Source organism: Parathielavia appendiculata, assembly GCF_033297405.1.
Source record: "Parathielavia appendiculata strain CBS 731.68 unplaced genomic scaffold N657scaffold_2, whole genome shotgun sequence".
Classification (NCBI taxonomy): Eukaryota; Fungi; Ascomycota; class Sordariomycetes; order Sordariales; family Chaetomiaceae; genus Parathielavia; species Parathielavia appendiculata.
In genome coordinates this window covers 3,299,171-3,321,282 of record NW_026944221.1, presented here as the reverse complement: position 1 = coordinate 3,321,282, position 22,112 = coordinate 3,299,171, and the positions used below count along the sequence as shown (strand labels likewise).

The window sequence follows — 22,112 nt, the reverse complement described above, 5'->3', positions numbered from 1 at the left end:
CGATAGTAGTTCGCCCAACTCCACCAGGCCTGGAGAGCCTCAAGCTCAGCCGATACCAGAGGTCTCATGTTCTTGAGTTCCCCGAGACGTCAATCGCCATGTAGCACTGTGATCAGTGATATCCCCCGAGAGAAATTGTCACCTGATCGTGCCCAAGGAATCCTTAGCATCACCATATACATCACCGTGATTACCGTCCGTGGGTATGCGGCATATCCATCGCCGTCCACCTGTACCACCCGGCGAGTCCCACCAAACATGCCCACAAAGATTCCCAATCCATTCGAGGGTCCATCGGGCAGGCGGAGAATACAGAAACATCGCGAAATTGCGGCTTAGGTTTATAAAAAAGTAATTGATTTGATTTGTTTAACAAGCCCGTTTGGCTCAGCGGTAGAGCGTGTCACTAGTACTGACAGGATAATTGTCTCTACTGGGTAATGACAAGGTCGTCAGTTCGACTCTGGCAATGGGCATATAACACCCAGTTTGAGTGTTACCATCTCTTTTTTATAATTTAATTTTTCTCAGACACACACACAATCACGATGTCGGTGAAGAGGATTTTGCCTCTCTGCGATGCTTTAGAGAATCCGTCCTCGAGAGGGAAGGAGCAGCTGGGTGAGGGAATGAGCAGGACGACTTCGGTGTCCGCTGGACCCACCTACACACAGTATCTTATCTTATCGTCATCCGGACAGCCAAAAAAAGTTTTGGAAGTCTTCAAAGCTGCAAGCAGTCCATCAATTCATCGTCCCACCACAAACAAATATTCATCAGCGGCAATATGGCGAAGAAAGGCGTAACACAGTCTCCCAAGGCAGGTCCCAAGACCAAGTCACCAGTTAGAGACGGCAAGTCAGTTGAAAAGAAAAGCGACAGGAGAAAGTCATTTGAGCCGGTTGTTGAGAAGATGGTGGAGGCGTACGGGGAGGAGTGGGAAGACGAGAGCGACGAAGAGGCGCCCGAGACCAATGGCAGCAAAGGAAACAAGAGGAAAGCCCGGGATGACGAGCCGAGCGAGGAAGAGAGCGATTCCGAGGATAGCGACCATGAGCACGGCGGCATCGATCTCGAGGGGATAGACGACTCCGACTCGGAATCAGAGCTTGACTCAGACGGCGATGCCGAAAAGGACGACGACAAAGAGGAGGAGGATGATGATGAAGAAGAAATTGACGTCGACGAGCTGTCAGCGGAGGACGAGGAAGACGAAGAGCAGATCGCCGCCGGCACTCGCGTTCGCCAAACCATCAACAACAAGGAGGGTCTCCTCGCCGCCCTCCGACGCTTCGCCCTCGACACAAACCCCAAGACCGTCCCGTTCGCCTTCCACCAGTCAGTCGTCTCCTCTAAAAAGACTGAAGACTCTATACCCTCCATCGATGACGACCTGCAGCGTGAGCTGGCCTTCATGAACCAAGCCCTTGAAGCCGCCCGGCAAGGGCGCGCCCTGCTGCGCAAGGAGGGCGTCCCCTTCACCCGGCCGACAGATTACTTTGCCGAGACAGTCCGCAGCGACGAGACTATGCAGAAGGTCAAGGCGAAGCTGGTCGAGGATGCGACAGCCAAGAAGGCGGCCGCCGAGGCCCGCAAGCAGCGCGACCTCAAGAAGTTCGGCAAGCAGGTCCAGGTGCAGAAGCAGCTCGAGCGCCAAAAGCAGAAGCGCGAGACGCTCGAGAAGATCAACCTGCTCAAGCGGAGTACGTTTCCTCCTTACCTCTTCCTTTCCCTTTCTCCGCCATACTAACCCTTGGTCCCAAAACAGAACGACAAGAAGGCGGCTCGTCGGCCCTCGGCGCAACCGAAGCAGACGACCTCTTCGACGTGGCTGTGGACAACGAGCTCCGGTCGGCCGGCAACAGCAAGAAGCGCGCGGCAACAGGGGACAGCCGCGGTGCGCCAAACGCCAAGCGGCAAAAGAAGGACGCCAAGTACGGCTTCGGCGGCAAAAAGCGCTTCTCCAAGTCGGGCGACGCCATGTCGTCTGGCGACTTGAGCGGCTTCAGTGCGAAGAGAATGAAGAGCGGCGGAGCCGCGGGTGGGGGGCCGAAGAAAGGGGGCAAGGCGCCTAGGCCAGGAAAGTCACGGAGAAAGGCCATGGCTGGGAAGAGGTAGCTCGGCACGGTTGTGGGTGTGTAGGAGTCGTTGTCTTATTCATTCAAGGGTACTTACGCTGCGGAATGCGGTGTCTGGAGGTTGCCGCGCCGGAATTGGCCCGGCCTTGACAAGACAAGAATTGGTGTGACAAATCGCCTGTGAAATGGGACTCACCATACGTGTCGACGACAAAGCAAGCCGCCGAGGACTTCCTTGGCGGAACTCGAACAGTAGCTTACAGCGGCAAATATTATGCTACGAATCCAGCAGGGACAAGCCAATCTGACAATTCAGTGCCATCCGTACCTTAGTCAAGCGCACAGTGATATCGTAATGCTGAGAGACACTGGACACTCGACATTAGCTCACCTCTCCAGAAGTAGCCCTTTGCTTGTAGCGCAAGTCCTCAGGGACCCAGCATTCTGCCTCAGACAGCTGTGAACCATGTAATGTTTCTAGCTCGGCGGCCCAGCTCCATACATCGGAGCGGCCCAAGGTCATCTGTCACCAGCCCAGTGGTCCTGACGCTTTGAGAGCACCGCATCGCCATCGTTCTCAGTCCTCAGTCGGCAACAACCTTCCTGTCCTCTCCGGCACCTCACCAGCGGTTCATTCCACTTAGCACTCGTTTGGCCCGCCAAAGCATAAGTGGACTGCCTCATGCCTGCGCCTATCACTGCGGCAGGGCAACTAATTGGCCATTCGCTTTCGTTGCCTTTGATCCCATCATCTGCAGAACCGAGCACGAAAGAGAGTCGAGGAACAAGAATCACAAAATGGCACATACACTGCCTTATAAGTTGTGAGCAGTGAACACCCATCTAAACTCAACAATGACGGCATCTTCGATAGTACCCCATCCCACATGAACGGCATCGTCTGCTACAGCATCAAAGGGACCGAAGTGTGCCCAAACAGAGAACGCAGCCCTGGATTGCATGTGCTGCAAACATAAGCCACAACCCAGCCAAAATTGACACACGTTGCCAAACCATGCTATGTCACTTCCTCGGCCAAACCCACCGTCGCGAACATAGCTCCGGTCACAAGCCTGACTGGATCCATCCGTCCACTCAACGGGCAAGCCCCCAAAGATGCCCTCACAATACCACCCCTCTTTCTACATCAGCCATGGTCAGAAAGAGAGATGAGACAGAAAGATGCATGGGGAAAGGAGCTCAGTTCGATGCTTCGACAAAAAGCCTTCCTTCGCCCTTTTCACTTCAGGGCACACATGTGGATAAACATGCCACAAGACTAAGTCGCAAAGTAAATAAAGATTTCATCCATGGTTCGTCTCGTTATTCCATCCCTTGCTACCAAAACGGGAGTACCTGATATGATTCCATTCCACTTCCATGACCTGTGTGTTCGCCTCGGCTTGCTTGCTAAAAACGAGGCAGAAAGGAGCAAAAAGAAAATCGTCCAAAGCAGAAGTAAACACCACTATAAACAAAAAGGGGCATCTCTGCCTGTCTGCCTGTCCCGCCCTAGGTTCGCGGGAAATCCCCATCGCCAAATGCAGTAAACCACAGACACAGGCACCCAACCAAAAAAGGACTAATCAGAGGAAAGGAGAATCCTCGTGGTATCGTGCAACGCCAACCATGCCATGCTCGCAGAGGTGCCGTATCTGAGAGACAGAGAGGGACGGGAGAAAGATGATATGCTGTGCTGTGCTTCGTCATGCTGTGCTGTACTTGGCCATGCTGCCGCCGCTCAACTGTGCCGAAGCGTCCACTGAGAGGAAACGGCGTTTTGGTTCGGCCAGTAGCACCTAGGTCGATATTATGGAAAGACTGGAGGAGACTGTGTTGTATGTGTCCCAGGAGGTGCAGCAGGAGGTTCAGATGAAAACCAGAAAGGGGTATCAATAAAGTGACCATGTCATCATTCCCCTTACTGCAGTCAAGCGCCGCCCCCAAGAGGAAAAGAACATTATTGCTGCGCAGCAATGCACCAGTGACGGTGGAAAGCCCAGGCGCTCTTCTGGCACTCCTTGCTGCAGTACTTGGTCCGTCGGCAGCGGCGGCACTTCGCAAACTGCCTCGTGAACTCTTCCCACTTGCCGCACTGGTAGTAGGCGCACTGTCGGATCCCGCCCCGCGTGTCATCCTTGCGGCACAGGTTCCTCATGACCACGCCGGCCCAATATTGCATATCGGTGCTATGGTACCTAACCGTGAACTTCTCCACAAGTGGGAAAATGTTCAGGTCGTTGGGCAGGCAGTACTCCTCCTCAGCCGCCTCCTCCTCCTGCTCCAGCTCGGCCTCGAGGGCAGTTGGGTCGGCGCCGTCGAGAAGCTGAATCTCCTTGCCAATCTTGAGCTTGGGAACGAGGTGGGTCCTCTGAAAATATTTCCTCAGGTTGCAGTACTTGGAAACGTACGCAAGAAGCTGCAGCGACATCAAGACGTCTTCTTCCCTCGGCATCGCGGCGAGCAATTGTGGGTTCGGGTTGAATTGACGGTCGAGCAGATAACGTGGGACGCTGGCGTTAGGTAGCGCTGGCTGCGGCGGGCTCACTAAAGTTGGCCTGTTTGGAGACAAGCCCATGGCTGGCACGGGCGTCGGCGTGTTGTTGGTGTCGACGCTGCCATCCACTGGGCCTTGGTGAGTAATGTTGAAGGTCCCCGCGTCCTGGGTCTCGGAGGCAGTTGGAGTCGTTAGGTCGATCGCGCCACCTGCCATGATGCTATCGCTATCTTCCACCGTGATATCCGGACCCCCGACCTCGGGTTGCAGGTCGCCCGTCCCTGACATCTCGGCGTCAGGTGAGTCTTCCGAGGTGATACTATCCGTGTTCATGTCATCTGGCTCGGCAGCAGTGGAGTGTTGATGGCGGATTGAAGGCCGCCTCCGCGGCCGGGATGTCCCGGCCAGCATTGATGTGGGTCGTACAGTCGGAGACCGAAGTTGCGGAGGCGGTAAAGGCGTCGTGGGAGAAGCTGGCTGCGAGGTAATGGCGGAGCGGGAGAATGGCAGTATGCCACCGAGACGATCGGTGTCTCGGATGGGTCTGACGAAGCCATCGGCAGCTTCCATTGACGGCACGATGGGTGCGAGCGGCTGGGCTGTCTGAGGGCCAGGGGAGGGGATGGAATGATGATGGTGACGGTGGGCGGTCAGGGGAGTTCTCTCGGCTGGAGGCGTCACTTGGAATTGCGGAGCAGTTGGCGTTGGGTCAGCACCGGAATGGACCAATGCTGTGGATGGCCCGGCCAGCGCCGCGGACACATCAATCGAAGGGGGTGGAGCTTGCCTGCGGAAAGTTCGTTGGTCAACATCCAAGGTCCCCGACCTAGATGAGAAACTCGACGACTTGTGCGCGCGGCTGCTCCCGCCAATCCGGTGCCGGTAATGATCCTTTTGCTTGGCCTCCTCTGCCTTTTCCCGGACCCGCTCAATGACTTTGATGTAGTTGTCGAGGATGGTCGCAATGACGGGAACCATATCGGCCTCGACGACCCGAGTCCGGACAGCCTCCGTGCCCCTAACCCCTATGTTGACCACGCATTGAAAGGCCAGGTTCCACTTCCACATGTCCATCATATCCTTGCTCCGTCCCTCCTTTAAAATGCAGACCAGTCTTTCGATGCCGCCATCGACGGTAAGGATGTCGCGGATTCTAGCCGAAGAGGTGGTGAGATAGGCGAGGTGGTTTAGGGAATTAATCAATGGAAGAGTCGAGGTGCAGTCGAGGGCGCGTCGGTCATACAAGGCCGTGGTGATGCCCACCGACGCCTTGTTGACATTGGGTATGCTGAAGTTGGCTTCCCTCATCTCGGCTTGCCCCAACAAGAAATAGGGTAGGCACAAGACAGGAGAGGGGTCGGGGAGCAAAGAGAAAGGCGTCGAGGTAATCCGATCGGCGTGTCGCGGCGCGATCGGGGCGGCAGAGATTAGTTGCCGTGTCTATTCCTGAAGAACGGTCAGACGAAAACGCATTTCTCAAAGGTCTATGTGCCAATTAGAGATTGATGGGCTATCATACCGAATTCCAGCTCTGTTAACCCTGTGAGGTTTGAAACTCGTTGGAGAATGTCGACGCCGAAAACGGTGACTAGGAAATTGGCAGCGATGACCGATCGAGCAACAGGCGAGGAAAGAAAGATATATAGAATCGTTGAGGCAAAGCGTCGACAGGAGCGAAAATCCTGGTGTTGGGTTAGTCTGGCTCAGGTCGGGGTCGCCTCGAGTTGATGGGCGGCGATCGAGTCGATCCTGGCCAAATGCCTCAGCGGCGGTGCGAGTTGGAGGAAGCGTGGAGTGCGCGGTAATTGCAATGCGGTACAGGTTTGATATGGTATTTCTGAGAAGGCAGATGGGGATGCAGAAGCCGGCTGTGGCGGGAAGATAACGGGATGGAAATGAGGTGGTGACCGGTGCTCGCCGTGGCTCTGTAGTGTGAAAGGCTGGGTGAATGGGAATCTGAGAGCAGGCAGAGAGCACTGGTTTTTTGCTTGTCTCGGCCAGACCCTCTTCAACGCCTTCCACCTTCCGAGTGGGTCTGGTCCCTCAGATCGCTGCCTGAGGCTGAAACAGGGTATCTGTACTGACAAAGCTTTGAACCCTGGCACGTCCCTGGTCTTAATGTATTGTTTCGCTTCTTTCATAAACTTGACGGTCCTCTGTTCAGAGGCCAGTCATATGACAACCTGAACAGCTCATCGTGGTGGGTTCCTGATGCTTCGCCCATCTCCGAGTTTGATTACGGGATTGTCCCGGAATCAGGTGCGGAGACGAGGCCTCGACGGGAATTTGGGGTTCGGCTCAACTATCCAGAAATCCGACGTAGAAGGGCAAATCTTGATGCGGGGGTGTGACCAGAATGCATGGGACAGAAGAACTTATTTACAGTATGCAATGCCAATTGCAACATCGCAGGTTCTCGACGGGCAGGGGAAGAGAGCCATGTAGAAGGCATCTGGTATTAGTCAGTCGAGGCGAGGTCCTCCAACTTCTGATGGAATCTGTAAAGTGGGCAATCACCATGTCTACATATTTCTTTGCGGCCATTACCATCTCGTTTGCAAGCCTGCCTTGCACCCAGCCTTCCGGTGTCTCCATGTTCCGTGATGTTTAGAGACTGTGAGGGCTGAGCCAAGCTCACAAAGACCGCCATGCCGCCAGTTATTGCGCTGCTTTACGCACAGAACATTATTCAACTATTATGTTGCTTGAAACGTTGACAGGCAGGGCATGGCAGGTGTTCTGGCCTATGACAAATCTAGGACGGGCGAGGGTCTCGGCTGTGACCCTTGTGCAAGCATCTTTCGCGGGTGGGGCACCTCGTCGGTGGTGGCCACTGGCCACAAGGACCATGTCACGCCTCCCAGCTGTGTGTGACTGGTCGAATTTCTGTCTTGGCTGAGCAACTAGGTAGCTCAATAAACGTCTGGAAACTTGATGGCTCGCACGGCTCCTCCAGAGTCTTTCCCGATCCTCTAGCTCTCAAGGTTGTTCTTTTCAACGTGGAGTGTCTGGTCCCGGGTCCATCATGCCTGGCATCAAATTCAAGCCAAGACTCATAACGCACCCCACCGACGGTCATGTCTACGGGTCTAGTTACGGGCTACGGGTCTTGAGATGGATGTTCCGGAATCGCCATCACCGCTAAAGCCTAATCTTGCCTACCCATACTGCCCCTGGCTGCCGCAAGTAAATCCCGGATATCAGCTCGATCGGGTTGGGTATCTGATAGCGGATCAGTTCTAGGCCGTTGCACATGTCACCAACGTCGCCAGACAAATTAGACGAAAACGGCTTAGTAAATGGGCGGCGAGATGCTATACACAGTACACGTGTACGCTACTGACTACCTATTCCGTACCGTATACGAAGGACTACAACCCTCTGTGTCAGCCCAGCATTCTCGAAGCAACTACATAACTGATGAATGCCTCGGCCACTCCGATGCAGATCATCCAGCTGAACGTTAAGGCCACTTCCCTCACCACATACATTTACATCTACCATGCATTTATTCGAAACTCGTTTGCGAGTCGCGGCGGTCAATTTCAACTCGAGCGACGATAACTGCCCAGGGCACCAGACCTTCCTCGTCCCAGAGCGGAGCTATGACGTACGGCTTGACCTTGAATCGGTAGGTACATACCCGCTGCAGTTGCCGCGGCTCAGTCCTTAAGCCATCCTTTGCCTCACCAACGTAATCTCAAGGCAAGGTCATCTTGACAAGAGGAACTGCAACCTGAAAGACTGTTTGTTCCAGCTTTCCTGTCGACAGCTGCGGCTAAATTAGCGAACCGACCGCTTCGACTCGCTGGCTCGCTGGCTGTGTGCACAGCACCCCTGCACGCCCGCAGTGCAGCGCTTAAACTGCCTGACTGCGGGCCAATGGGCGGTCTGTTTCAGGTTCGCGAGGACACACTTGCTTGTCGTTCAACATCGAATCTGCAGTAGCGATCATTGGCGAAGGGGGTTGTATTTGCAGACTCTGGTCGCGGCTCGATAATGAATCCTGTTGTGGCTGGTCGCGATCTGAACGTGCGTCGCATAAACCGAGTCTACTCACCAGCAAAAGCACGCGAGTCTTGTTTGTTCCGAGGCTGCCTACATCCGCGATCCCGCCTGGCCTTGGTTTCTTCTTTGTCTGTGAATGTGGCGCGGTTTTGTGACCGGCGCAATTGAACCAGCACGAAGCAAAGCCAAAAGCGACTCGGAATCGCACGGCAGCTGGTTTTGAAATGAGTCAGGGGCGGTTTACAGAAATCGCAAAGTTTGAGATGCAACCCAGTCTCGAGGAGGTACATACTGTACGCAACTCAGGGATGCGTTAGGCTACGGCACTGCATGATGGCCATGCAGCGCGTCGCGATCCAATCACAGACTGGCTGCCATCGTGAGATGCACAACCAAGGGGGTGTACCGCAGCCTTGGGTCGACATTGTCCGAGATGACTGGCCGATTATCTTTTCCTTCGCTTCCTGGCGGCTTTTGAAACACGCGCGCTTGTGCGAGCTTTGTTGTTGGACAGCGCATTGGCTTCAGTGCAGGGCTTGCATGTCGGTGGCTGTGGGTGAATTGACTGTAGTATTGAGAGACGATTCAACGCCGAGGGAGCCTGCCGGGACGTTGATGGGACCAGTGGGCGGAAATGCAGTTTACATTCCGGCGGTGATTCGAGTTGGCAGTGTCTGCGAAGGAGTGCACGACGAGATCAGACTGCCAGACAGTCAACATGGATTGTTGTCATCAACGGCAATGCAATCGATTCGGGGAGCTCAAACATTAAGAGGGAAAGGACAGCGGTGGTCGGTGGACTGGCAACCATCGTCGACGTGGTTCTATAACTTTGGTTGTCAGACTCAAGCGTCGAGTTATCCTTTGTTGTCCCTCTGGTCTCCATGGATAACTTAGCCAAAGACCATGATCCTCCACCCTGAAATCACGCTATGGCTCCCTAATTCTAAGCTTTCCTTCTCCGTGATTGCGTCCCCGACGGTGCAACACCGGCCCAAGAAGGGCGCAGTGGTAATCCGGTGTGATTATATATATCTTGCAGCAACATAGCCCGTGGGTATATCTAGTCGTAACAGCAGCAAACAGCAACATGGAAACGCCAAGACATAGTCAAGAAAGATGCCTAAAAAATCAGCGTATAGCGCCATGCAAACCGCCTCAATCCCCGCTGACCTGCGCATGCCTGAAGTACTTCATCCCTACCCACGCCACGACAACCCACACCCACGCCATTACCCCCGTCAAGATCATCAGCGCGGGGTAGTACCCAACGATGGGCAGCGTCGGGTCGTCCTCGAGCTCAGGCGGCGCGTACGGCGTCTTCCCGACATCCCACGCCCAGCTCCAAACCCCGAGGCACGAGCCCATGCCGACGACGAAAACGGTCCACGTCACGAGCAGTATGATCCAACCCCACCACTCCGTCTCGGCATAGTCCCAATCCGCATCGGGTTGCGGCAGCGGCGTCGCCAGCGAGGTCAGGGCGAGGGGCGATTTGGCGCGCTGGATGGTGTTGCGGCGTCGCTGGATCGAGGGGAGGGCCCCGCCGCTGACGCTGGTGCCGGTACTTGGTTGGCGAGAGGCGAGAAAGTAGGACTCGGAGCCTGAGGAGAGGGATGCCCGCTCGGGGCGGAGGAGGCTGGCTGCTGAGGATGAGGAAAGGGAGGCGGTGGTGGTCCGGGGAATGGGGAGCGAGGCGGTGGCGGGGCGGGCCATGTGCAGGGCGTCTTCGTCGTCGGTGGTGCTGTAGCTTCTGCTGGGACTCGTGTCGACGGCGGGTGTGGGTGGGCTGGTTGCCGAGGTCATGGCCCTGGGCGTTAGGGCTGTTGTTGGGGTTGCGTCGGGGTCGGAGGTATCGGACCGAATGGTGCACCTGTCTATGCTGGGACGGGGTGTTCGGTCTGGGATGCCGAGGCCGTAACGTGGGAAGTCTCCCTTGCCGTTTCCCAGAACTGGGAATGCCTTGTTGTGCCCGTCGAGCGATACCGGGCTTGATGCGATCTCTGTTTCTGCTGCTATGGTGCCCTTCAGTGCCCCTTGGAGCTCGGTTACCTCGAGTTTTGTATCGATGGTCAAACCCCGGCCCTCACGACGCTCGCGCTGAGCTCCCCGTCCAAGCAACGCAACCTTCCTCAACGAACCCCTCCGTCGCCGTGTCTTTTGCTGTTGGGTTGGCTGCAATGCCTGGTGCTGGACGATGTGAGGCGGCGGCGGCTGCGCGGCGGCGGCGGATGCAGGGAATTGGCGCTGAGGTGCGTCGGCAGAAATCGTAGTGAAGGAGGGAACAGGCAGTGTCGGCGCCTGTCCAGCCAATTCCGACTCGTTGGTATTGCGACGGGATCGTGGGCGATGTTCTCCGGAGAATCGTATGAAGGGAAGCTTGGACAACAACCCACCAGCCCCAGACGTGCTCCGCTTCCGCGCTGGCGCAGGCGGGCGGCTTGAGGCAGAGGTCGCATCTGAATCGATGCCAGCCTGTGACGTAGGCTGGTCCATGAGGGCAGGTCTATCAGCGCACTCTCCGTAGCCCTAGTACTGACAGAAGGCGCGGGCCGTGGACGCAGCTCCTGCTCGCGGCAGTCACGGTCAGATCAAGACGTCGGCCACGGAGCTCGAAAGCCCCTGAACCCGCAACCACAAGGATAACCCGGAAGCCACTCATAAAACCGCCATGTTCAATGCACCTGGTGCCGTGTCCTCGACTCTGTGATACCCGAACTGAGTATCCGTACGTGGTCTCAATCACCCAGCTGTTGATCGATCGCTGAAGCAATGAAGCGAGACCTGAAGACGTGACGTACGCCACATGCTAGTTCAGTGCCTTGCAGATTGGCGTGAGCTTATCGGCTGCTGCAGCGTGGGATTCGTAAAGTGGGCCCTTGTCTTCGACCGTCCAGGACCCTGGTCCGTATCCCCGTTCCACAGATTCGGTCCCTTTGACTGCTCTGTCCAAGGTATGTATTGTACAAAACGTGTAAGGCACTTTTTCCGGAGACAGCCAGACTTTTTGCAGTAACGGGAGACATGGACATCAGGCCGAACATTCTGCTGTTTCACGATACATGCAGCGACTGTGAGCACAATTGGATTGAGAATAGGCATCCGGACCTCGACGTTGCCTGTGTCTGCCACTGCACCCCACAGTAGGGCTCAGAATACGCAGTATCGGTAGTTCGTAGGGAAAGGAACGGGTCCCTGCTCTTCAGTCTTCAAGGCCCACGTTCGACTCCGCTTGACGATCGCTGACACCGCGGCCCGGGCAGGGGTGGACATCACAACCATTGATGAGTGTCCAGAGTGCCAGAAAAACAAAGCAAAGCACATGGCTCCCTGCCTGCCTTCGATTGAACCTTCAGCCGCGCCGAAAACTCCCGTCTTCGTTGTTACCGATACCGATACCAATCACGGCTCGCCCTCGTTTGAATTTCACTGCGACGACCACGATCGAGATCGAGACGGGCGCGTCGGCCTTGAACTTCCCGCCGTCGGCTTTCCAGACCACGATCACCTCGTCACCGCTCTGGGAAGCACTCCCGGTAATTTTCTACATCCTCAGCACCCCGTATCGCTGCGCCCACCGACCCCCGATTCTAGCTTCACCATGGCGACCGAAGATGGGCCCGCGAATGGGGGCCTTGGCACATCTCCGCCAAAGAACCCCTTCAACTTCCAGACTCAGTTCATCTCCGCGGGCCCGGTCAAGTCTGTACGTCAGTTCCTTTGAGGACATCGAATACCTGTCACCATCGAGATTGTGGACTTGAGTACAGCCGGCTAATGACCTTCCCAACCAGAACATTGGCCAAAGGCGAGGTCACCGCTACAAACACAGCTCCATAAGCGCACAGCACCAGATCTTCCAAGAACCGCCGCCACGGCCGCCACCCGTCCTGCCGGCCTCTCTCCCCATACCGACCCTCAAAGAAGCATGGGCCAGCATGCAGCGCGACCAACGCGCCCGCCTCTGGTGGTGCTGCTGCCACGCAGCCGTTGCCATGTACGTCTTCTTCAGCGCAGAAGGCTCGCTCGCCATGACGGCCCTCTCACACCTCGTCTTCTTCGACGTAGGCTCGGCCGCCGTGTGCGTGACCGTCGACGTGCTGGGTAACTTCGAGGTCTGGCGGCGCTCCAGCATCCGGCACCCATTCGGCCTGCAGCGCGCCGAGGTGCTCGCGGGCTTCGCCATGTCCGTCTTCCTCGTCTTCGGCGGCTTCGACCTCATCTCGCATAACCTCAAGCACGTTCTCGAAACCGTCGGCGACCACGCTGCGCATCATCCCACAAGCATCCCCGACGAAACGTCCAGCCACACAGGTCACAGCCACGGCGCGCCGCGCTACATCTCCCCCGGCACCGTCGACCTCGCCAGTCTCGCCGCAGCGGTCAGCACGGTGGTAAGCGCCTACGGGTTGCGCAACCACGGGCGCATTCGGCGCATGATGCGAGTGCCCTTCTCCTATCTGGCCAGCTTGCTGCCCGGCGCGGGACTGCTCGCCAACCCGTTCCACTTCCTGACGCTCTGCTTCTCCTTCCTGATGCTGCTCCTCCCGCTCGTCAGCATCCCCCACTTTGTCTGGCTCGACCGCCTGATCTGCTTCGCCATCGCCGCCAGCATGTTCGTGCTCGGCACCCGCCTGGCCGTCGCGCAGGGGCTGATGCTGCTCATGAGCTACAACGACAGCGGCTTACCACCACCGCCGCCGTCGTCCTCCTCAACCACAAACAACAACACCAACAAGAAGACAGCCACCACATCCGTCGACACCGCCAGCAGGAGCAGCACGGTATCATCTGTCCTGCGGGAGATCGAGTCCGAACCGCACGTCGCCAAGGTCGAGGAGGCACAGTTCTGGCAGGTGCACTACGGGCTAGCCATCGCAAACCTCAAGGTGCGGCTGGCGAAGGGGTGCGGTGGCAATGACGACGGGACGCTGAGCCAGCTGCGCGCGCGGCTGGCCCGCGTGGTGCAGAACCGGCTCGGGGAAGGGTACGGGCGGGGCGGGAGCTTGAGGTGGGAGGTTACGGTGCAGACTTGTAGCGACGGGTAGAGTAGGGCTATTTTATGCCGTCATCTAGCGGTGAGTAGCGCGTTTCTGGTGGATTTGGGATAGTATATATTGGAAAAGTTTGAATATTCATCTTCGTTTTGGTGACACATTCCATGTCTGGATTGGGTTTCCATGTTAAGCCTGAGTAGCCGAGGCGCTGATGCGACTTGACAACGAATAGTGCGGGTGACTTGACGTTGTCCAGCTCAATGCCATATGTAATCGTATCGAAACCTGCCTCATATCTACGTTCCATACTATCCTTAGAAGAAGCGAATCCCTGTTGCCCGTACTACACTCACGCAAACAAACGGCAGGGTAGGTATCGACACGCCTGCTATTCCAGGTTTCCCATGTTTTACCCAGACGCCAAACGCCATGAACTCGGCTGATCCCACCTCAGGGCAAACTCCAATCCAACTCCGAAGCAAGCCTTACTGCAAAGCCAACTCTGGAAACATCCGCGCAATCTTGTTCGAGTTCCCAAACTCGGTCCGCACCGGCTCCGGCGTGATGGGGCTCATATCAACAGCGTACTGCGCCAGCATGCCGACACCACCCCCGCCGTGGGCACCCGCCGTTGCCTCCACCGCGCTCAGCGAAGCCCGCTTCTTCTTAATGTTGCCCTGCGCTGGCGGCGGCTGTGAGACGACGCGCAAGACAGGGGGCTCGGTGAGCGCCCTGACGTCCATCGGTGGCGCCTGCAGGGTGGCTGGCGGGTCTGGAACGAGCGTCTCGGCGTGGGAGAGGGGAGTTCGGGAGCGTGGCAGGGTAGAGCCCGAGGATGAGGGGTCTGGGGTGCGCGAGCGCGAGAGGCTGCTGGGTAGAATTGGGATGGTTGGCCCGTGGAAGCGTGGTTTGTGAGGTTCCGGGTGGTCCGAAATTTGTGGGAGGGAAGGGATTAATGGGATCCCTGTCGGGAGGTCGAAAGGGGTACCGGATCTGGAGGTGCCCTTCTCGTTGGCGGACAGGCCCTTTGTGCGGACAAAGGCAGCTGAGCGGCGATGGTGCGGGTTGCGGTCGTAGTACTGGTCCATGATCGGATGCACCATGACTGTCTGGTTGTGGATCGTGAGGATGGAGTTGGTCGGGACGTTGACCCAGTTTTCTAGACATGGTCAGTATTCCTCATAGTTTGATCAAATGCGAGCTCTCGTCCGTACCTCTTTCGAACGTGAGAGGCTCACTGGCCACCAGAACCACATCTGCTCCCTTGTCGCTTCGCTCCATCTGATAGTCCCGACTACCGGGCATCGGCGCCCTCGTCTCCCACAGCGTGCCGGACGAATAGTACAAACTGGCAGCCTCATCCGACGAGCTGCTAATGTATCGGGTGCAGATGATGCTGTGACCGTCTGAGACAGCGAAGTTCAAGAGACTCCTCGTGTCGACATTCTCGGCGTGGACAACGCTTTCGGGTATGTTATCGATCAGCTCGTTGATGCGGGCAATCGTCCTGAGCATCGCCTTCCTGAGGACTGTCGGCCCAAAACCCTTCTCAGGCTGTGAGCTGGGGTCGTGGCCCATACGCTCCAGCGTGTCGAGGAACAAGGCGAACGCCCACTCGCTATCAGTGCCGCCTACCACGCCCAAATACCACTTATCCGCCAACCGCTCACCAAGCCTCCTCTTGATCTGCTTCCAACCGCCCAGGCCGCCATTGTGCATCCACATCAAGCTGCCGTGGCAGAAAGGGTGGCAGTTGTCTTCGCTGAGAGTGCCTTCGGTAGTTGCGCGGACATGAGCAAAGACCAGTCGTGACGCTGTCTTGGAGGCGAGGCGTTGTAAGTTCACACAGTTCCAGGCGGGCGTCGTCGAGGTAAAGAGGCACGGAGCGGCGCCGAGTTTCGAGTCAGTGTAGAAGCCAATGCCAAACCCATCTGCATTGTTCTGTCCGCGGCGGGTGTCCTAAGAACGCAAATAATCCGGTTAGCTATGGTTTGCAGGGCGACTCGCTGTGGCTAGCTCACGAGTCGGAGACGTGAGTCAAACGACTGCTTGAGGATGGAATGCGCGGGGTCGAGGACGAGCTTGGAAAGGAGGATCTCGTCGCTGCCTTTGTAAACCTAAAACGGTTGAGTATTGTCAAAACTTGGGCTCCCTGAACGCAGGCGCAGGCGCAACGTCTTACCAGAAACCGGCACATGGCGGTGACGATGGCGCCCAAGACGGGGCGGCTGAGGTCTGAGGATCAAATGCAAGTCGGATGGATGTTGGTCGGATGAATCGAACCCAGATTTGCGTGAGAGGAGAATCAACGGTAGCCTCTGAACAATGCCCAAATAGGTCAAGGTTCTGCTCCCAAAACGTGCGATCGTGTGACAGGGACGAGTAGGACACGACTGCAGCGAAGCGGTTTGGCCGTTGTTCGTCCAGTTATGGGAAGGGGAGTGGGCAGCGGACATGGACATGGCTCGAGAAAGCTCCTTGCGGCAAGGCTGACGAAATCGGCCAGTCAAATGGCGGAAGGCGCTGTTTGGCAATGATAGTGCTGTACTTGCACTCAGTCAGGTAGAGAGGTCATGATGAATGAGGAAAACACAAACATCTCAAAGTAGTGCGGTTATCAAGATGCCCGTAAGTCAAGAAATATATTACCTCGTTATCCTTCAAGGCTAAAACTCAAGATTGTCTTTTCAAGCACAAAGAGCGCAGCTGTCATGATGTCTGTTGAGGTAACTCGCTGCCAAGCGAAGCATCTGCGTCAGGGGTCAACTGCATCCACGGGATTTGTGGAGATTTCCCAGAGCCCCCGTCATTCGAATGTTTCAGACAGCCTGTAACCGTATCCGTAACACTGCCGGTCTTCAAGTAACCGAACTTGGACATGCGGATTTCTCGATGAAACGACAGCATTGATACGTGTTGTACACGTGTACAGGAGGTAGCTCCGACGGTATGCGAACTGGAACCCCCAACTTCTTCTGAGGAAAGGTAAGGTACCGTAGGTAGGGGCTTGCGCTTGTCAATCGAGTGATACCGCCAGGTCCTCTACTTGTCAAGTTACCTACCATTTGATGTCTTTCCACCGCCATATACACATTGAGAGTCAAACCAAGTCACGAAAGGTTACAGCGCCTGGACACAAATTATCTCCTGCTTCTATTATTTCATTGTTGTTGGTCTCTTGCCTTGCGAGGCAGTGGCATCAAGCCCCGACACTTGCAATTACACCGTAGGACACCTCGAAGCTAGCGTTACATCGTAATGTGGGGCTCGATGTTCCAGATTCCAATTGGGGAACGAAGGAAGTCACTGTTCAATCCACAAAGCATACGAGTAAGCATCAACTCATAACCGCATGCCCGGCGCACATTCCCATACTGCTGCTGCTTCGACAACCGCCAGCTGCGATCCTGCCGTATGACGTACAGACCTCTGCTACTCGGTCCACCTCGATGAGCGCGCAGCTCCGTGCAGTAGGGGCCATGAGCCCCCTCGCCCGTCACGTCACTGTCCGCGCAGTCCGACACTTCCACCAGCTCCCTACCGGCGGCATCCAGCGCGCCGAGCTAGCTGCCCGCAGCTTTAGACGATCCCTGCAGTTTCCATCTAACGCCTACCACAATGCAGTCATTGTGCGCAATGCCTCGTTTGCCCGGTTGCTCCCGAAGCTGGCCATCAAGTTCATCAGGATTCCCGCCCTCTTCGGCGGCTTAGTGATTGGAACCGTGGGATGGATCCAGTATCAAGCCATCCGTAAGGACCCCTCTGACCGCTGTGCTAATACTGTCATTTGCTGATTCGACGTAGAGGTCAGCAATTCCGCCCAGGAGATGTATGGCAACATGAAGAACACTGTCACGTCCACCGCTTCGAGCTTATGGGGAAGCGCCAAGGATATTGCTGAACAAACGAAAAAGGGGTGGGACAACACTAAGGATCAGTTTGAGATGCCAGAGTGGCTCGACAAGATCATGCGCGGAGAAGGGGAAGCTGGCTACGGCAAGAGTAGCTCGGGCGGACAAGGCGGGCCGGAACCGCCCAAGCAGAGCAGGGCCGGTGCCGCCGCCGTGGCAGGAGCCTCGGCCGCTGCATACGGCTATGATCAGCCAGACGAGAACGATGAACGGACACCTGAAGAAGTCTTGAAGGACGACCACATGATGTACATCACGAAGAGGATGATCGAGATCCGAAACCTTCTTCAGAAGGTCGGCCAGTCGAACACGGTCACGCTACCGTCCATCGTGGTGATTGGGTCGCAGTCGTCAGGCAAGAGCTCTGTGCTGGAGGCTATCGTCGGTCATGAATTTCTGCCCAAGGGCAGCAACATGATCACCCGGCGGCCCATAGAGCTCACTCTTGTGAACAACCCCGAAGCGCGGACCGACTACGGTGAATTCCCGGATCTCGGTCTTAGCAAAGTCACTGATTTTACCCTGATACAAAAAACTCTGACGGAGCTCAACCAATCCGTCCCCGAGTCTTTGTGTGTCACAGATGATCCCATCAGGCTCATTATCCACTCGCCGAGGATACCAGATCTGTCGCTCATCGACCTCCCTGGATACATCCAAGTGGCTGGAGAAAACCAACCGCGAGAGCTGAAGCGCAAAATCTCGGAGCTCTGCGACAAGTATATCAGGGGGCCCAATATCATTCTAGCGATTTCCGCCGCCGACACAGACTTGGCAAACTCGACTGCGCTACAAGCAAGCCGTAGAGTGGACCCCAGAGGAGAACGGACGATTGGTGTTATTACCAAGATGGACCTGGTAGAACCCGAGAAAGGGGTTGCCATTCTAACTGACAGGCAGTATCCCCTCCGGCTGGGCTACATTGGGGTCATCTCCAAGCTCCCTCCGCAAACAGGTCTCTTCAGGAGAGAGACCAGCAATCTCTTGGTCGGTATCAGCAGGAATGAGAAGGCTTTCTTCAACTCGTATCCATCCCAGTTCGGACCCGAGTCTGGGGTCAGTACTGGCACCATGACGCTTCGGAAGAAACTCATGCAGGTTTTGGAGCAGCAGATGTCCTCCAAGTTGCACGAGACAACCGAGTCGATCCAGCGAGAGCTCGAGGAGACAACGTATCAGTTCAAAGTCCAATACAACGAGCAACCCATGAGCGCAGAGGCTTACTTGGCGGCGAGCCTGGATGACTTCAAGCATCAATTCCACGAATTCACCACTTCCTTTGGCCGAGCCCAGCTGCAAGGGTTGCTCAAGTCTGCTCTTGATCAAAAGGTGCTCGACCAGCTTGCGGCCAGGTACTGGAACCGGCCAGTCGAAGATCTTTCTGTTGCGCCCCACGAGCCAGACACCATCGCCGATCTACCAAAGGCCGACCCGAACTCTCCGTACTGGCACCGGCAACTCGACACAGCCGCCTCCGGCCTCACCAGGCTCGGCGTGGGCCGTCTCGCAGCTGCTGTGGCCGCGAGCGCAGTTCAGTCCAACATCGACAAGCTTCTCGACAAGTCATCCTTCTCGAAGCACCCCTCAGCCCGCAAGGTCATCAGCGAGGCCGCCTCTACCGTCTTGGCAGACCGCTCGTACGCGACAAGCGACGGCATCGAGATTTCTATCAAGCCATACAAGTTCGACCCCGATGTTCAGCCCAATGAGTGGGCTCAGGCGCGCGAACATGTCGTTGGCCTCCTGCAAACCGAGCTCGACCAGTGCCAAGCCGCCATGAAGAGCCTCGAGAATTCGGTTGGCGGGAGAAAGAAGCTCAAAGAAGTCATGTCGTTTGTCGACAAGGCGCGCAAAGGCGAAGTTATTGTTGAGGGCGACCACCCTAGCGGAGCAGGCGGCTTCAGCTCCGCGCTCCTCGCACGAGGTATTGTTTCCCCCCATTCCTTTTTCTCCTGCAAAACGCTAACCTCCGTGTCCCCAAACAGGCCGAGAAGCCGTCTTCCTTCGCGACCGCGCCGATATCATCAACATGCGCATCCAGGCCGCCAAATCCCGAAAATGCAAGATCCTCGAGAACAAGTACTACTGCCCGGAGGTCTTCCTCGACGCCGTCGCCACCAAGCTCGCCCAGACGGCCGTGCTGTTCCTGAATGTCGAGATGCTCAACGACTTTTACGTGCGCTTCCCCCGCGAGGTCGAGTCCAAGCTACGCGAGCACATGGCCGCCGGCGGGCTGGAGCGGTTCGCGAGGGAAGATCCCAAGATCAGGAGGCATCTCGATCTGATTCATCGCAAGGAGCTGCTGGAGCTGGTACTGGCCAAGATTGAGGACCTGCATCGGTTTGGTGGGGGTTCGGGTGCTGCCGCTGCCGGGATGGGCCTTCGAGTAGGTGTGAGGGAGTCGGGGGAGGTCGGGAAGAGGAGCGGGAGGAGGTTTTTCTAAGGTTGGCTTCTTAGAAGGCTTGAGGAGTGGGGGATTGGCGGGAGGGAGGGTTTGCATAGTTGTTTGCTTTCAAGGGTTGTGACACGTATGGCGTTCAGGTGGGTGAAATCGGTATCGGGTGGTAGCGGTTGTTGTTTTGACAACACTGTTTTTTCCCCTTCTTCTTTTCTCCCTGTCATCCATGATGTGTATCGTGCTGGGCCAGCTGTTAGAGTGGATGGGCATGGTAAATAAATGTCGTGTACACTAAGTAGCTCGCATACCCCTCTCGAGCCTTAAACACAGAAACATGAGATCCACTGCCGTATTGTAGCCGTTGCGATCGTGAGATTTGAGTCAGTTCTGTTTATATGGCCCTATACAGTACATACAATGCAAGGATGTCCCATCACGGAGACAACCAAGCCAGATTTCCCACTTCGTTCTGCCAACAGCCCTGGAGGAACAATGATCCAAAGTACCCGGTGAACACCATGCGCAAAAAGACGCCAATTTCTTATTGTTGCATGGTACCCCTCCAGTTCCGGCCTTTTGATCCTCTGCCCAACCCATTCAATCAGACAAATGACACCAAGTTTTGCAGATGATCTAACACAACTGGGGAAAGATCGCCACCACATTCGACTGTTAGCCAGTTATCCTTCTCGTCTGAGTATCGTCACACACACACTCCATGCACTCCCACCTCTCTTTCCACTCAACCAACTTTCACTCCATCCAAAGCGCGCACCCATCGCTAATGCCGCTGGGATTCGGATAGACGTTTTTGAATAATTTATTTCGCCTTGCCGCTAGCACCGCTCTTGACGCGCCTCGCCACGGGGCGGTTGATGTGGTGGTTTGGAATCCAGCTCTCGTCGTAGCTCTTGCCGTCGCCGCCGCTCGTGGCGCCGGCCGACTCGGAGCCTGAGAGCGGCTCTGTCTCGACGACGGCGCGCCTCTTCTTGCCACCTCCGGAACTCTTGGCCGGTCGCGCCTGCGGGAAGAGCGCCTCAATCCAGGTCTTGTAGACGAAGTAGAGCGTTGCGCCGAAGACGCCGGTCAGGAAGAGGTAGAGGAAGATGCTGTGTTGGGTGGAAGCGGGGATTAGTTGCTGTGCGGGGGCTTGCGCAAGGGATACGGAGCGGGTGATGCTTACATCTGAGGGTCGAAGATGCTGGTCGGAGGATCGACAATGCTCGCGGGACCTTTGTGGGCCAGAAGGAAGGAGGTCTGCTTGGTGGCGGAGTTGCTGACGATAGCCACGAGTTCAAGAATAACGTCCTGGGGCATCATGTCGAGGACGAATTGGAAGGGAAGCTGGTGCTTCTCGCCGGCGGGAATCGAGACGTCGTACCGGACCGCCGTCAGGTTGCGCAGGACGGCAGCCGACTCCGGCGCACCGTCAGGGAGAGGCTTCATGCTCCGGAGATGACCGGCGACAAAGGCGACCTCAATAGGCGTCTCCTCACGATTGGTGACCTCGATCAGCGCCTTGGTGACACGGCCGTTGACGATCTTAACGCCAAAGATGTCGGCATCCGGGAAGATGGTCTCGAACTCAGCCTTGACCTCGGGCTGCTCAACGGGCACCGCCGTGACGGGCTCGGCATCGACCTGGGTAAGGGTGTGAACAATTGAAGTATGGATGCGCCGAGAAGCGGAATAGGGGCTAGTCGCGCGACGATGCGTTCAACTTACATCTTCGGCCGCGAAAACGGTAGCAACGCGCAGGGCGAGCAGGGCAAGAGAAGACCACTTGAAGTTCACCATTGTGCAGGATTGAAGAAGAAGGGAGAGGAGATGGTGAAAGAAGAGAGAGAGAGGGGTTAGGAGATCGGAGGAGGTCCAAGTCCGAACTGGAGCTTGGAAAATCGATGTCGTAAATTCGTCGTGTGTGCAATCTGGCAACTGGCGCTAGCTCGTTCATAATGTACCCCAAATATGCTTATAACGAGATGGCCGAGATCTCAGGTTCGGATAACTACCTTACTGTGTACCGTAATCCATATATCGGGTCGAGATGTGTTTTGGCATAGGCTTATCGCCCAGTCCTCCGCTAAGGTACTAAGGTACTTCAGGCACTTTATTAACGGACATCATCCGCATGAGATACTGCTAAGAACCCGATGGTCAGTGAAAGAATCTTAAAACAATGGGCTGAAAAAAGTGAGCGTCATGGACAATTTAGCCTCCACC

The 22,112-nt window shown here is 56.2% G+C and overlaps 8 protein-coding genes and 1 non-coding gene across 9 annotated transcripts; 5 read left to right on the top strand and 4 right to left on the bottom strand.

The window, feature by feature from the left end:
- Positions 1-376: 376 nt before the first annotated feature.
- Positions 377-476, top strand: N657DRAFT_t32. The gene has a single exon. It is a non-coding gene; the product is annotated as a tRNA-Thr (tRNA).
- Positions 477-730: 254 nt separating this feature from the next.
- On the top strand, positions 731-2,535 carry N657DRAFT_590600 (Ebp2-domain-containing protein). The gene is made up of 2 exons (XM_062789891.1): positions 731-1,703; positions 1,769-2,535. Exons 1-2 carry the CDS (start codon positions 788-790, stop codon positions 2,116-2,118), a joined length of 1,266 nt encoding a protein of 421 aa, XP_062651637.1. The 5' UTR covers positions 731-787; the 3' UTR covers positions 2,119-2,535.
- Positions 2,536-3,738: 1,203 nt separating this feature from the next.
- Positions 3,739-6,117, bottom strand: N657DRAFT_232416 (uncharacterized protein). The gene is made up of 2 exons (XM_062786327.1): positions 6,095-6,117; positions 3,739-6,021 (listed from the first exon to the last, which is right to left on the bottom strand). The coding sequence occupies exon 2, from the start codon at positions 5,881-5,883 to the stop codon at positions 4,039-4,041; it is 1,845 nt and encodes a 614-aa protein (XP_062651636.1). The 5' UTR covers positions 5,884-6,021; positions 6,095-6,117; the 3' UTR covers positions 3,739-4,038.
- A 2,601-nt stretch (positions 6,118-8,718) lies between these two features.
- N657DRAFT_232622 (uncharacterized protein) lies at positions 8,719-9,611 on the top strand. Its single transcript, XM_062786329.1, has one exon. The coding sequence runs from the start codon at positions 8,914-8,916 to the stop codon at positions 9,478-9,480; it is 567 nt and encodes a 188-aa protein (XP_062651635.1). The 5' UTR covers positions 8,719-8,913; the 3' UTR covers positions 9,481-9,611.
- On the bottom strand, positions 9,335-11,434 carry N657DRAFT_641914 (uncharacterized protein). The gene has a single exon (XM_062792238.1). It carries the CDS (start codon positions 11,077-11,079, stop codon positions 9,742-9,744), a length of 1,338 nt encoding a protein of 445 aa, XP_062651634.1. The 5' UTR covers positions 11,080-11,434; the 3' UTR covers positions 9,335-9,741.
- A 361-nt stretch (positions 11,435-11,795) lies between these two features.
- On the top strand, positions 11,796-13,806 carry N657DRAFT_232497 (uncharacterized protein). Its single transcript, XM_062786328.1, has 2 exons — positions 11,796-12,289; positions 12,378-13,806. Exons 1-2 carry the CDS (start codon positions 11,906-11,908, stop codon positions 13,629-13,631), a joined length of 1,638 nt encoding a protein of 545 aa, XP_062651633.1. The 5' UTR covers positions 11,796-11,905; the 3' UTR covers positions 13,632-13,806.
- N657DRAFT_641913 (N-terminal nucleophile aminohydrolase) lies at positions 13,677-16,256 on the bottom strand. Its single transcript, XM_062792237.1, has 4 exons — positions 15,763-16,256; positions 15,602-15,697; positions 14,795-15,539; positions 13,677-14,739 (listed from the first exon to the last, which is right to left on the bottom strand). Exons 1-4 carry the CDS (start codon positions 15,775-15,777, stop codon positions 14,066-14,068), a joined length of 1,530 nt encoding a protein of 509 aa, XP_062651632.1. The 5' UTR covers positions 15,778-16,256; the 3' UTR covers positions 13,677-14,065.
- A 645-nt stretch (positions 16,257-16,901) lies between these two features.
- Positions 16,902-20,153, top strand: N657DRAFT_590588 (uncharacterized protein). Its single transcript, XM_062789890.1, has 3 exons — positions 16,902-17,330; positions 17,385-19,415; positions 19,477-20,153. The coding sequence occupies exons 1-3, from the start codon at positions 17,030-17,032 to the stop codon at positions 19,932-19,934; spliced, it is 2,790 nt and encodes a 929-aa protein (XP_062651631.1). The 5' UTR covers positions 16,902-17,029; the 3' UTR covers positions 19,935-20,153.
- A 257-nt stretch (positions 20,154-20,410) lies between these two features.
- On the bottom strand, positions 20,411-21,748 carry N657DRAFT_641912 (uncharacterized protein). The gene is made up of 3 exons (XM_062792236.1): positions 21,615-21,748; positions 21,073-21,530; positions 20,411-20,998 (listed from the first exon to the last, which is right to left on the bottom strand). Exons 1-3 carry the CDS (start codon positions 21,684-21,686, stop codon positions 20,710-20,712), a joined length of 819 nt encoding a protein of 272 aa, XP_062651630.1. The 5' UTR covers positions 21,687-21,748; the 3' UTR covers positions 20,411-20,709.
- Between the last annotated feature and the right edge of the window lie 364 nt (positions 21,749-22,112).